Source organism: Rana temporaria, chromosome 6 (genome assembly GCF_905171775.1).
Source record: "Rana temporaria chromosome 6, aRanTem1.1, whole genome shotgun sequence".
Classification (NCBI taxonomy): domain Eukaryota; kingdom Metazoa; phylum Chordata; class Amphibia; order Anura; family Ranidae; genus Rana; species Rana temporaria.
In genome coordinates, this window is record NC_053494.1 from 8,731,199 (window position 1) to 8,746,359 (window position 15,161).

At 46.0% G+C, this 15,161-nt stretch overlaps 1 protein-coding gene across 2 annotated transcripts; it reads right to left on the bottom strand.

Annotated features, from left to right (window-relative positions):
- Positions 1-643: 643 nt before the first annotated feature.
- Positions 644-14,211, bottom strand: LOC120943014 (cardiotrophin-2-like). 2 transcript variants are annotated; one of them, XM_040356053.1, is made up of 3 exons: positions 14,128-14,191; positions 3,162-3,283; positions 644-1,542 (listed from the first exon to the last, which is right to left on the bottom strand). In XM_040356053.1, the coding sequence occupies exons 1-3, from the start codon at positions 14,141-14,143 to the stop codon at positions 1,117-1,119; spliced, it is 564 nt and encodes a 187-aa protein (XP_040211987.1). In that variant the 5' UTR covers positions 14,144-14,191; the 3' UTR covers positions 644-1,116. The 2 variants fall into 2 exon arrangements, with proteins under 2 accessions (XP_040211987.1, XP_040211986.1); XM_040356052.1 differs by having other exon boundaries at positions 645-1,542; positions 3,162-3,286; positions 14,128-14,211.
- Between the last annotated feature and the right edge of the window lie 950 nt (positions 14,212-15,161).

Sequence of the window (15,161 nt, forward strand, 5' to 3'; positions counted from 1 at the left end):
TGTTCTTCAGCTCCGGGGACCGATCGCCGCACTCCAGCGGCGATCGGGTCCGCGGGACCCGCGGTCCCGGAGCTTCGCACCAGGTCGCGACCCACGGCTGGGTACTAGTACAGGACATACCTGTACGTACATGTGCCCAGCCGTGCCATTCTGCCGACGTATATGTGCAGGAGGAGGGCCTTAAGTGGTTAATAGGAACGCCTACTCCCCGGGACAGTGAGAACCTGGAAGCCGGGTGAAAAGAACTATAACAGGGTAAGTAAAGCGAGGAAAAAAAAAAAAATTACCAGCATACTGTAGATGTCAGCAGTATGCTGGATGTAACGGTATATAATAGTTTTAGGGTGAACCTCCGCTTTTATTAGTCCAAGATTATTAAAACAGAGAGAAAAGATTCAACAGAAGATTCGACGAAGATTCGACCAAAAAACATACGATCGCCACGAGTGGACATTCATGGTGAAATGCTCCTCCCATAGGCTACAGAAGAACATTCGACTGGAAATGTACGATCGCGGCGCCGTACAGTTTAGTCGCTTCGTCGAATCTTCTTAGAACATTCGACATACACCATAAGCCTTCAATTGACAGATTCAACCTTAATTAATTTGGATTTTCGGACGAATACATTTAACGAAACAAATTAAAAATGAATTTCGGAACTAAATAATTTAAATTTTTTGGATGAAAACAAAATTCCGAAACATTTCAGTGTGCACACGTTTAATATGCCTTTACTCGGTCTGGTTGATATGGGAAAGTTAGGTGGCCCCTTCATAAAAAAAAGTTCTTAAAAAGGAGGAGAAGACTTAAATTTTCCAACTAGGTCAGTTGAACTTTTAGAACGATGCAAGAGCCTTACAGAGAACCGGCTCATGTATCAAATCTTAACACAACGGGAAATCTGAGACAATCCAACTGTTCCCATAAGAAGTCCATTTTCACAGATTTAAAAAAACAAAAAATAAAATAGTTTAGTAGCTGGAGGAAAATTTTGGAAGCCATCCTTCACTGTATTGAGACAGCGGACACGAAAGCATTGATCTAGCAGTATTATCCTCAATGAGGTAGGCAGGTCTACACTAGATGTTGCACGGGAGTTACATCAGAAGATTTCTACACGGAGCTCTCTGCTATAAGAATAAGCAAGTCCTTTTCCGTTTGTACGAGCAAGTCATAATAATTTCTACAAACCAAGAAGCCAGCAACTTTCTGCTTGTAGGCGCTTGAAACCGTTGGCGAAGATGGAGCAGGATAGTCATTTTGCCCAAGAAGACCACCAAGGTTCGAGCTGATTGCCATGCATCGAATTCTGGAGTTTTCCAGACTTTTGAGAAGCTCCCGAGATTTAGGATTAAGCGACTTCTGCCAGTCGATGACAGAAGCAAACCAACCTCTGAAGGACAGGAAGGCAGACAGGCTCAAGGATAGGCGCTTCCAAGGGGACGAAGGGAGTGCCATGCTATCCATCACAGGTAGATTCTCCATCTTTAATGTAGGAGGTTTGGAGTTGTCCGAGAATGGAGGACCTTGTTGGCTGAGCTGTTAGAAGGAGAAAGAAAAAAAAAACGTTAGAGAGTTACAATGCCAGGCCAAAATATTTTAGGATTTAGGTCACTGTGAGAAAAACAATCTACAAGTTATAGGAGGTCTAATGAACAGTCTAATAATAGACAGCTTAGATAAGATCTAAATCTGTCACAATGGAAGTTGTGCCCTTGACCAAGGCTGAAGGGCAAATGAAGACACATCCTTCCTCAGTGGGAGGCAATAATCAAGTCGTTTTTGATGTATCAGTAGTTTTTTTTGGGCCCCCATAACCAACACAGGGGGGGTTCCAAACTTTCTAAAAGGGGAGATAGAGATCTGGTACCTCTTCCGCTTCTCGGACGATTCCTCCAATATACACAATTAAGATTCTCACTGACTCCTCCTCTGAAATTATGGTGTGTACAGGATAGCGTTCTCTTTGACGTGACGGAGTTGCCTGGCAATCTAAGGGTTCCTCCCCCCCTCGGACAGGCTCACCTTGGGTATAACCTGCTTGAGGGGTTTCATACATACAAGAATGTTTTGTATTTCTTACTGCCTTCAATATTTGTCTTGACCTTTCATAACACAGTACAAAGTACAGTGGAACCTCGGATTGCGAGTGACGCGGTTAACAAGCGTTTCGCAATACGAGCACTGCATTTCCTACAATCCTAACTCTGTTTGCCTCGCAAAACAAGCAGGATTCAGGCCAAAGCGGTGTGCAGTAACACGTTTGGCCTGAGGTTGGGGAAGGGGGGCGTCGGCGCCGTTCAGAAATGCATGGAAAGGCCAGAGGACAGTTCGGCTTTCAGAGTCTTTCCAAGGTCAGCCGAACTGTCCTCGGCCTTTCTGGCCTTTTCCGAGGCTCTCTGGCGCCCCACCAGCCTCTGGACACATGCTGTATTGCATGCCATTGAAGTCAATACAGAACAAATTAATTTTAGTTTCCATTGACTTCAATGGAAAAAGTCGCTTTGATAGGAGAGTACTTTGGATTACAAGCTCGTAATCCAAAGTTCCACTGTAATGGTTGTGCTTCACATTGATAGTTCTGAGAAGTTGCATTTTTATTGTACCTGCGACACATCTTTAAATAAAGAATAAAAATAAATAAAAAAAAAAGTCCTGTGGTCCATGGGAGGAATAGTGCCCCACCACTGGTGCCCATGGGAGGAACTCTTCCCCACTGTTGCTGACCCATGGGCTAAAAGCAAGAAAAAAAAAAAAAAAAGGGATGCATTCTGCCCCTTGGCTGAGGTTTGGAGACCAATTTGAGCATAAACATGCCCCAACCACGTCCCACAATACAGCGGGCATTACCTCTGCTCTATTGAGAAGCTTGGGCATGGTCATTTGGGAGCTTAAGCCCAGTTCATCCAGGTGCTTCATTGTCAGTGAATGGCCAAATACTGGAGCCTCAATGGACACCAAAGGCTCTGGTCTTTTTCATTTGAATATCAAATGGTGGAGCTTACTACTAGAAGGCATAAAGTACAGCAGAGGGCAAACGATAAAATGACCTATAATGCCGTTTGTCCCTAGCACCAATACAGATTTCGTTTTTCTCCAGCCCCCAGAAACAGTGTGAGACTTCCCGTAAAACAAACACAACCACGGCTAAAACTTACATAATCCTGCACCAGGTTCTCCGCTTCCGATCTCGCCATCACCACCTGAAGCCGCAATTGCCGCTCTGCCTCTTTTCCATCCGATTCCTGCGGCAGAGATAGGAGTCCTGCCAGGGCGTCCACTGCTAAAAGAAGAAGAAGACCACCATGAGATTAAAGGAATTCCACCATGTCCTCCTACAGCAACATGTTAAAGTGGACTGGTCAGTAGATCTACAAGTCGGCACGAATGCATTCCTGACATGTCACATTATACAGCAACGGGATCATTTCTCAGAAAAACTCCACTTTTAATAAAAAAAAAAAAAATTAATAATCCGTCCAGATGATGTCACCTGTCTACTGCAGGCAGGAGGTAGTATTTCCTCAGTCTCCTATCATCCCCCACTGATCAGACTGCAGACCTCCCAACTTTGGGATGGGAACGAGGGAGACATTGGTCCAAACCAGGGACAGTCCCTCAAAAAAAAAAAAAAAAAAAAAAAAAAATCAGGGACAGCTGGGAGCTACAAGACTGTATATTGTAGTAGCAGGGACTGATCGGCATTAGAGATAAGTGAACACAGCCAAGATCTGCACAACCATCAGGATTGTGTCATCTCCAGGCCGGCATCTCAGTCCAGGGAGTGTATGGTGACCCTAAACAAAAAGATGGTGCTGTCCTTCCAGAGAGAAAAGCAGACGGAGGGATATGCGGGGACAGTACTGTGATCTGAGAGGTGATGAATATCTGGAAGTGCTGTAATGATACAGGGATCTCCCTGCCCTCATGTGGGGGGTCTCCACCTACCTTTGTGTGCTCCTGCTTCTCCTGTTTTATTCTGTTACAGAAAATAACGGGCGCACAGACCCAGGAACCCAGAACAGGGATGGTGGGAACCCCTCATAATGGGCACAGGGGGTGTACAGACCCGGGAACTCAGTACAGGGATGGTGGGAACCCCTCATAATGGGCACAGCAGGTGTACAGACCCGGGAACTCGGCACAGGGATGGTGAGAACTCCTCATAATGCCCTCCGTTTGTCCCCGGGTGGGGGCTCTTGGCTTTCTCTCCCTGGGGAGAGACTTTTTGCCGCTGCCTTCTGGAAGCCACACACTTATTGCCATGGTCAAGTTCAGCGGTAAGTATGGGGTCCTTCATTTGTGACCCCTCTCACCCTGTTACTTTATAACCAACTCCTCATAATGGGCACAGCAGGTATACAGACCCAGGAACTCAGCACAGGGATGGTGGGAACCCCTCACAATGGGCACAGCAGGTGTACAGACCCGAGAACTCCGCACAGGGATGGTGGGAAGTGGAACCTCTCATAATGGGCACAGCAGGTGTACAGACCCGGGAACTCAGCATAGAGATGGTGGTAACCCCTCACAATGGGCACAGCAGGTGTACAGACCCGGGAACTCAGCACAGGGATCTCACCAATAGAGTAACTCTCCAGCATCTACCAAACAATGAATTGTCAGTTTCAGGCGGACTGTCCCTTTCATGCTTGAAGTTGCTGGGTGAGGAAGTAGGACTGCGATATTTTGGCTCCTAGAGATGACAGATTCCATAATTGAAGGAAGACATGAGAAGAGGATCACACAATGGATACATTGTTACAGAGCCACCTCCTCCTCAATTATATCCTCATAAATTCCTGAGATGTTATGTCTCTGCCTACATGTCGTAATGCCAACCAGCACCTCGCCCCCATCCATTCCAGCAATGCCCGACTTGGGACAAAATACCATTGTCATCGCTGTCCCCAAACTATTCCGCATCCATTCTGTAATATTCAGCTATTATATAATAAGAAGAATATCAACACACATCAGTGCAATAAATCTATCAATCAAAAACACAAGGTTAATGTTATAACCCCCTGATGTGGCCTGCACAGAAAAAAATAAAAATAAAATGCATGTCAATGTAAAAACAGCTCATCCTCATGAAAAACGAACGCCAACGCGCACGAGTTTTACTTTTAGTGGAAACGTCTTGTCCTCCCACTCCAGAGCTCTGTGCTGGCCACACCCCTCTGCACAAGCATCCTCACATGGGAGAGGGGGGAAGTGTCTGATCAGAAGAGGGGCGTGTCCGATCAAAATGGGCGTGTCCTGACCAGGTCTGCTGGAACAGACTCCCTCCAGAGGTGGTTCTGGACAGCTCAGTAGATTTCTTTAAGAAAGGTCTGGATTCTTTGCTAAGTGTACAGAATATAACTGAGTACCGACAATTATAGGCAAAGTTGATCCGAGAGGCAATCGGATTTTCCCCCGGGGAGGATCAGGAAGGAATTTTTTCCCCTGCTGTAGCAAATTGGATCTCATGCTCTGCTGGGATTTTTTCGCCTTCCTCTAGATCAACTGCGGGTACAGAATTGGGTATATGGGATTTTATGATAATTTTTTATTTTATTTATTTTTATGATTGAACTAGATGGACTTGTGTCTTTTTTCAACCTGACTAACTATGTAACTATGTAAGGCCTGCTGGACTACAGAGTGTACCAGGCAGTGTGGAGAGAGGCGAGGGGTGTGTCCAATCAGAGGAGGGGGCAAGCCCTGACCAGGTTTGTATTACAGACTGCACTGGTCAGAGGAGGGGCGTCTGACCAGATCCGTTAAACTACGAGTGCACTGGTAAGTGTGGAGAGGGGGTGTGTCTGATAAGGGGCGTGGCCTGCCCAGCTCTGTTGGACTACACAGTGCACTGGTTAGTGTGGAGAGGGGGCGTGTACGATCAAAGGAGGGGGCGTGTCTGACCAGGTCTGTTGGACTACAGAGTGCACTGGTTAGTGTGGAGAGGGGGAGTGTCTGATCAGAGGAGGAGGGGCATCTGACCAGATCTGTTAAACTACAGAGTGCACTGGTTAGTGTGGAGAGAGGGTGTGTCTGATAAGAGAAGGGGCGTGGCCTGACCAGCTCTGCTGGACTACAGAGTGCACTGGTTAGTGTGGAGAGGGGGCATGTCCGATCAGAGGAGGGGGCGTGTCTGACCAGGTCTGTTGGACTACAGAGTGCACTGGTTAGTGTGGAGAGGGGGAGTGTCTAAACAGAGGAGGAGGGGCGTGTGACCAGTTCTGCTGGACTACAGAGTGCACTGGTTAGTGTGGAGAGGGGGGGAGTGTCCGATCAGAGAAGGGGCGTGTCTGCCAGGTCTGTTGGACTACAGAGTGCACTGGTAAGTGTGAAAAGGGGGTGTGTCTAAACTGAGGGGGCGTGTGACCAGGTCTGTAACAATACACATTAGAGGGGTTAGAGGGGGGCGTGTCTGGCCAGAGAAGAGGGGCGTGTCTGATCAGAGAAGGAGGGCGTGTCTGGCCAGGTCTGTTGGACTACAGAGTGCACTGGTCAGTGTGGAGAAGGGGTGTGTGTCCAATCAAAGGGGCGTGGCATGACCAGGTCTGTAAGATGACAGCGTAGACTGGCCAGTGTGGTCAGACTCTGGTGCTGACTGGACAATGCAGTCATCTTTAGACACCCAGCACAGCTGCTACAGCAGGAAACTGGGATTATGAACATGGAGACTATTTGTACAAATGTCCGTCTGTCTGAATATCTGGATCTGAGAATTGCATTTGGCTTTAAGGCTTCCTATTTCCAGGACTGAAGGCTGAATCACATCCAGCTCCTGTTTATCTTCTGATGCTCTTTCCAGTCATCATTCCGACACTTTGGCATGGAGGGAGCCTTTGGACACAAGTAAATGGGCACTACCGGAATACTTCAGGTCTTGTTATTTTTGGCAGAGCAATTCCTCTCAGTGCCCATGTACCTTTCCACTGAATTTCAGACACATTAAGGAATGCATTCTACTCACTCCCTTCTTGAGGAGTGGAGAATGTGATAACAGACCGTTTACTCAAAACTGACAGTTACATTCCTGTTTAATTTTCAGTAGTATCGTTTTTATAAAGTTTTGTTTGTGATCAGGACTTAAAAAATAAAAATAAAAAAAAACAACGCCCTACATACATACATTTTAGGAAGGTCATATATAGCAGTTTTTTCATCCAGCCAGCAGATGGAGCTTTAGGCATCTTTTACATTTTCTTTTGTACAATTTGCTCCTTTGTTGTAAAAAAACTTTCCAGAGCTCAATAGCGTCAAACATAAAAGGCAAAAGCTTTTTCTCTTTTAGGCTTTGGACAAAGCGTAGAGGGATTAGACCCCCTTTAAATGTATCTCATATCACACTGCAAATTGAAAGATGCATGTTCAGGTGCCATTCATTTTCAATGGCACCTAAAACGCGGTGCGGTTTTACCGCGATTATCTCATTCTTAAAAAATAAATAAATAGAAAAAATAAAAAAAAAATCACACAGCAATCCGCATCATGCGAAGCTTGTCACCCAAAAAAGAGCAGGAGGACAAGCTTCTCGCGCTGCAGTTCGGCGCAATAATTGTGGCAAAACCGCAGGGCCTTTAGGTGCCATTGAAAATGAATGCAACCCAAACATGCAGTTTGTGATTGCAGTGCAATTTGAGATCGCGGGCAGAATCACAGCGATTCTGCAAGGGAATCCAAAACTCCAAGTGTGAAACAGGGGCTTCACCCCTTTGCGCCAGCACCTCCCAGCCCTTGAAGAGGTTTCAGATGCCGTGAGGCAGGGCGGGGTTTATGATCATGTGACTGCCGTGCTTGGCTGTCACAGTGATCACGTGATCGGAAAGCTTTCCATTACCCACCAATAACTGTGCCGGGATCGCATGCTTTCGTCACAGCTGTGTCTGCAAATCGGTACACCAATATGTGACCGCTCTGCGCTAGAGCCCACCCGCCGAGAGGCCGTATATTTGCATACGGTCGGCGCCTAGGGGTTTAAAGTTATTGTGAACCCCCCCCTTTATTTTTTCCTCTTTTTTTTTTTAAAAATACCAAAACTTATACTTACCTGCTCTGTGCAATGGTTTTGCACATAGCAGACCTGATCCTCTTCTGGGGTCCCCCACTAGCTCTTGGCTCCTCCCCAAGTTCCCCTAATAGCAAGCAGTGTGTGGTTGCGCTTCCAAGCCAACTCTGTGTCCATAGATACAGAGCGTAGCTTGGCTCCGCCCCCTGCTCCCGCCTCACTGGCTGTGATTAACAACAACAACCGGAAACCAGACGCTCCCCCTGCTGTCTCTGAGCCTATGAGGGGGGAGAGCGCCACATTATTATACACACAGGGCCAGATTCAGATAGGTTAGCGGATCTAAAGATCCGCTAACCTATCCGATTTAAGATCCGCCGCCGCAAGTTTGCGAGGCAAGTGGTTAATTCACAAAGCACTTACCTCAAAACTTGCGGCTGGCGTATCGTAAATCCCCCGGCGGAATTCAAATTCCGCGGCTAGGGGGCGTGTAGTATTTAAATCAGGCGCGTTCCCACCCCGATCGAACAGCGCATGCGCCGTCGGCAAATTTACCCAGCGTGCATTGCTCCAAATGACGTCGCAAGGACGTCATTGGTTTCGACGTTAACGTAAATTACGTCCATCCGTATTCGCGAACAACGAAATTCATAACTCGGCGTGGGAACGACGCCCATACTTAACATTGAGTACGCCTCAGTATAGCAGCTTTAACTATACGCCGGGCGGTCGTTCGTTTCTGAATCGGCGTAACTCATTTGCATATTCATCGCGTAAAAGATACGGAAGCGCCACCTAGCGGCCGGCCGGGAATTGCAGCCTAAGATCCGACGGTGTAACACAGTTACACCTGTCGGATCTTAAGGATATCTATGCGTAACTGATTCTATGAATGAGGCGCATAGATACGACCGGCAGAACTCAGAGATACGACGGCGTATCCCTTTGTGAATCTGGCCCGCAAACATCAGTTTAAAATAAAAACTGACCACAATTATTCTAGTTTACTTTTAACCCGATCATTTCGCCAACTTCAAAATGATAAAAAAAAAAGTGAAAATAAAAATTAAGACTTTTCAGAAAAAAATAAAAATTATATTTCTTCTGATCGTCCTAGAGGAACAATTATGGCGTTACGTGTCTGACCACACACTTGTGGAAGCCGGTAATTTGGAGAACCGCGGCCCTATGACATAATTCCCCTCCTGGATTATAATTGGCGGTTTGTCCTGGAAAAGGTTTAGTCTTGGTGCGCCCCCCCATTTCTTTTTTTTTGTCTGAATAAATGCGGCTTTTTCTCTGGGCTGAACGCACCGGTTAATCTTCTTGCGGTCCAACTATTCCAGGAATTTATGGCAAATGTCAGAGTGTACCGCTCAGGATGCCAGGCTGTGTCTATGGAGTGGAACATTAATATAGATGGGAGATCCGGGTTACTCAATAATGGTCATCGCTCAACAAGAGGGCTGCAGAGTGTAGGACCATGCATGCGTGGTATGCACACATACTTTCTATACACAGCAGTAGCTATGAACATAATAATGACCTAATCAGTGACAGGTGCCGCTTAAAGCCCATTGCCATGTGCAGCACAGATTAACCATTTCATGACCACGGTGTATTGTGTGCCCTTAGGACCAGAGGGATTGGCAGCGTCAGGGTCACACATCCTCTGCAGTGCGTTAAGGTGCATGGTCACATATCAGCATGCGGTGATGTGCAACATATTGGATCAAAACGAATGGACTGCCAACACACCACAGTATGTGAAAAATTGGACATGACCTTATTCTAACACCACAAAACATACAGCAACGTAATGCCATGCATGGTAGTATTCTACAATGCCATTGTGAACCAGGCTGCCAAAAAGCATTGCCAGGGCAACCCAGCATGCCATCACCACATGCACAAAAAAAAAAAAAAACACCAAGAAGCCACCCCCAAAACAAAAGACCAAGAAGCCACCCCCAAAACAAAAGACCAAGAAGCCACCCAAAACAAAAACCAAGAACCCACCCAAAACAAAAACCAAGAAGCCACCCAAAACAAAGACCAAGAACCCACCCAAAACAAAAGACTATGGGCCAGATTCACAGAATAAGTACGCCGGAGTATCTGCTGATACTCCGGCGTACTTTCAAATTTGCCGCGTCGTACAGTATCTTAATTTGTAATTCACAAACAAGATACGACGGCATTTGGCTAAGATCCGACAGGCGTACGCCTTCGAATGTTAGGATGCAATACTTCGGCCGCCGCTGGGTGGAGTTCGCGTCGTTTTCCAGCGTCGGGTATGCAAATTAGCTGTTTACGGCGATCCACGAAGGTACGCGCGTTCGTCGCATTCTCTTACGTCGGTTTTTCCCGTCGTAAAGTTAAGTGTGCTATTTAGATGGTGTAAAATTACACCATCCATGTTAAAGTATGGCCGTCGTTCCCGCGTCAAATTTAAATTTTTTTTTGCGAAAGACGTCGGGAAATACGAAAGTACGTTACGCACGTCGCCATTCAAAAAACACGTCGGGGCGCCGTAACTCGCGCAAAGCACGGCGGGAAATTTCCAAACGGAGCATGCGCAGAACGTTCGGCGCGGGAACGAGCCTAATTTAAAATGGTACACGCCCCATTTGAATTAGGCGGGCTTGCACCGGACGGCTTTACGCTACGCCGCCGAAAGTTTACACGCAAGTGCTTAGTGAATCAAGCACTTACGCTGGAAACTTGCTGCGGCGTAACTTAAACGGGATACGATACGCCGCTGCAAATGTACCTGAATCTGGCCCCCAAAGAACCCACCCCATAAAAAAATAAAAAAAAGACCAAGAACCCACCCCCCCCCCCCCCCAAAAAAAGACCAAGAACCCGCCAAAAAAAAAAAACAAGGATCCGCCCAAAAAACAAACAATAACCCGCCTAAAAAGACCAAGAACCCTCCAAAAAGAGGACCGACTTAGGCCCCTTTCACATTGGGGGCGTTTTTCATGCGGTACAGCGCTAAAAATAGCGCTGCTATACCGCATGAAAAATCATGCCCTGTAGTCTTCAATGTGAAAGCCCGAAGGCTTTCACACTGAAGCGGTGCGCTAGCAGGAACGCTCCAAAAGTCCTGCTAGCCGCATCTTTACCGCGGTATAGGAGCGGTGTGTTCACCGCGCCTTCCCATTGAAATCAATGGGAAAGCGTGGTAATACCGCCCGCAACGCGAGCGGTATTAACCCTTTTTCGGCCGCTAGCGGGGGTTAAAACCTCACCGCTAGTGCCCGAATATCGCGGTAAACACAACGGTATAGCCGCGCTACAAATAGCGCGGCTATACCGTCACCGTGGGTCCACGCTGCAATGTGAAAGCAGCCTTAGAAAAATGTTCTTGTACGACTTTGGGGGCGACTTGCATTGACTTCTTTACAAAAGTCATTTTGCAAGTCGCCTCTGAAGTCGTCTTCAGGTCGCCTTGCCGAGTCGCCCCCAAAGTGGCCCCGCCCCCTGTGTGCGAATGGGCTCTTATAGTAACGCACTATGGTGCTTTGCATCATTCTACAAATGCAGGTGTGTTGGGTGCCGTTGAAACTGAATAGCACGTTACGCTCATTAACGCACGTTGTGGAAGCACGTGCAGAACTATGATGCAGGAATCGCTCAGATGGGATTTTTTTTTTTTCAAAAATCGTCTCAGAAATTCACAAATGCAATACAAAAGTGGAAATATATGGGAAGGGACGGTATTCTTCACGGCCCCTGTGAAGCTTTACATTTCTCTTTAGGAGCCAATTTGTTGTCTGCATTTTAGGCATGCCCTGCATCACCGGGAGCCCATGAATAATAATGGAAAAAATAAAATATAAAATAGTGAACAGATCAAGATGTATATAAAATAAATCCAGGGCCAGGACAAGGGGTGGGCAGATGTGGTATTATGAGGGCGACACTTTTCTGCTTTGGGAGGCCCACAGAAGTCAATGGTAACACAGTGACATTGAGACACAGGTAAAGTGTTGGCAACAGGTATCAACAAGCCCCCGTCAATGGCTGCTATCCATCCCATCAAAAATTACAAGACAAAACACAAACTAAAACTAAAACAAAAAAAGCTCCAAGCACACAGATCTAAATGGACCCTTATTTAGGTTTTTTTTTGGTGTGGAAAACAGATTTCAGGACAGACCTGAAATGAGGAACTTTTATATTCAGGTCTACAATAATCTTCCTTCAGGATAAAGCTTTTGAATTGAATGCCAAGTTGGATCAGCAGCTGTGGAACCACAAGTCTCAGCAGAACCCTAGTAAGGTTATGATACAGCAAGGGGTGGCTTGTCAGGTGCTGTGGAACCACAAGGCTCAGCAGAACCCTAGTAAGGTTATGATACAGCAAGGGGTGGCTTGTCAGGTGCTGTGGAACCACAAGTCTCAGCAGAACCCTAGTAAGGTTATGTTAGAGCAAGGGGTGGCTTGTCAGGTGCTGTGCAACCACAAGGCTCAGCAGGACCTCAGCAAGGTTCTGATGAAGCAAAGGATGGCTTGGCAGATGGTCTGGAACCACAAGTCTCAGCCGAACTTTATAAAGGCTGTGATAAAGCAAGGGGGTGCTGTGGAACCACAAGTCCCAGCAGGACCTTAGCAAGGAGGTGGCTTGTTAGCTGCCCTAGAACCACAAGTCCCAGCAGAACCCTAGCATGGTTATGATACAGCATGGGGTGAAACCACAAGTCTCAGCAGGACCTTAGCAAGGTTCTGATGAAGCAAAGGATGGCTTGGCAGCTGGTCTGGAACCACAAGTCTCAGCAGGACCTTAGCAAGGTTCTGATGAAGCAAAGGATGGCTTGGCAGATGGTCTGGAACCACAAGTCTCAGCAGGACTTTAGCAAGGCTGTGATAAAGCAAGGGGGTGCTGTGGAACCACAAGTCCCAGCAGGACCTTAGCAAGGTTCTGATGAAGCAAGGGGTGGCTTGTTAGCGGCCCTAGAACCACAAGTCCCAGCAGAACCCTAGCATGGTTATGAAACAGCATGGGGTGGAACCACAAATCTCAGCATGGTTTGTGGTGCTGTGGAACCACAAAGTCTCAGTGGTACCTCAGCACGGTTCTGAGGAAGCAAAGGATGGCTTGTCAGCTGCTGTGGAACCACAAGTCTCAGGAGGATCCTAGCAAAGTTGTGATGAAGCAAGGCGGTGCTGTGGAACCACAGGTCTCAGCAGGACCTTAGTAAGGTTCTAATGAAGGAAGGGGGAGGCTTGTCAGCTGTTGTGGAACCACAAGTCTCAGCATAAACGTTGCAAGATTGGATGAAGCAGGTGGTGGCTTGTCAGCTGCTGTGGAACCACAAGTTTCAGCAGGACCTAAGAAGAGTCTGATAAAGCTAGGGGGTGGCTTCTCAGCTGCTGTGGAACCACAAGTCTCAGGAAGACCCTAGCAAAGTTGTGCTGAAGGAATGCTGTGGAACCACAAGACCCAGCAGGGCATTAGCATGGTTCTAATGAAGCAAGGGGTGGCTTGTCAGCTGTTGTGGAACCACAAGTCTCAGAATGACCCTAGCAAAGTTGTGATGAAGCAAGGGGGTGCGGTGGAACCACAGGTCTCAGCAGAACATTAGCAAGGTTCTATAGAAGAAAGGGGAGTCTTGTCAGCTGCTGTGGAACCACAAGTACCAAGAGGAACAGGGCCCTCAGCAAGGGTCAAGTGCAGCAACAGGTGGCTTGTCAGCTACTGTGGAACCACAACTCCCAACCTGACCCTCAGCAAAGTTCCATCATTGCTGGTTTCATCGCCTGTTGGAGAACCACAACCCTCAGCAGGCCACTCATTGTCAAAGCCTCAGCAAGCCATAAAACCAGAAATCCAAGCAAGACCCTGAGACTTGTGGTTCTCCAACAGCTGGTGCAGCTTCCTTAAATGTGGATTATCTGAGGGTGGGGTGGGGTGGACGCCCCCCCAACTCTACAGAACCCTAGAAAGATGCTGGGTCTTGTAGTTCCACAACAGCTGAAGAAGTTCAATGACTCCAACTAGTAAGAGGATCCCACCAGCTGCCTGAGCTCCAAGATAACATAACAAGGCAGATAGAGTTACATTGTATCAGCTTTAGTAGAGAGAAGTTTTCATCAACTTTATAGAAAGTTCCTACCTGTTATGAGCTCCATCTCTTCTCCTCTCTGCCCAGAGCCTGTAGTGAGAGTGCAGAGCTCCTCTCCTCCCTTATCCCTGTCCTTCCTCCTCCCCCCTTATCCCTGTCCTTCCTCCTCCCCCCTTATCCCTGTCCTTCCTCCTCCTCCTCCTCCCTGCTGGCCCCACACACCAATTCCCTTCTCTGATGTCAGGATCCCACCTCCTCCTCCCAGCACGCTCTCTCCCCCCTCCCTCCAGGAATCCCATGGCGCTGCGCCACGACTGGACGCCGCTGCCGATTCGTCCCAAGAGCTGACTATCTGCAGGGATCCTGAAATGATAAATAATAAATAAACAAATATAAATAAAAGTAATAAGTGAATACAAATAAAATAAAAGTAAATTTAAAAAAAATGAATACAAATGAAATAAATGTAAAATACATAAATATAAATAAAATAAATAAATGAATACAAAAAATACAAAAAAATTCTGGGGCAGGACTGGACGCGCTGCCGATTTGTCCCAAGAGCTGACTATCTCCAGGGATCCTGAAATGATAAATAATAAATAAACAAATATAAATAAAAGTAAATAAAATAAATAAATCAATACAAATAAAATAAATAAATCAATATAAATAAAACAAAAGTAAATAAAATAAATAAATGAATACAAATGAAATAAATGTAAAATACATGAATATAAATAAAATAAAAGTAAATAAAATAAATAAATGAATACAAATTAAATAAATGTAAAATACATGAATATAAATAAAAAAAAAGTAAATAAAATAAATAAATTAATACAAATAAAATAAATAAATGAATATAAATAAAACAAAAGTAAATAAAATAAAATAAATAAATGAATACAAATGAAATAAATGTAAAATACATGAATATAAATAAAAAAAAGTAAATAAAATACATAAATTAATACAAATAAAATAAATGAATGAATATAAATAAAACAAAAGTAAATAAAATAAATAAATGAATAAAAAAAAATAAAAAAAAATTCTGGGGCAGATCCACAAAGATCTGCCCC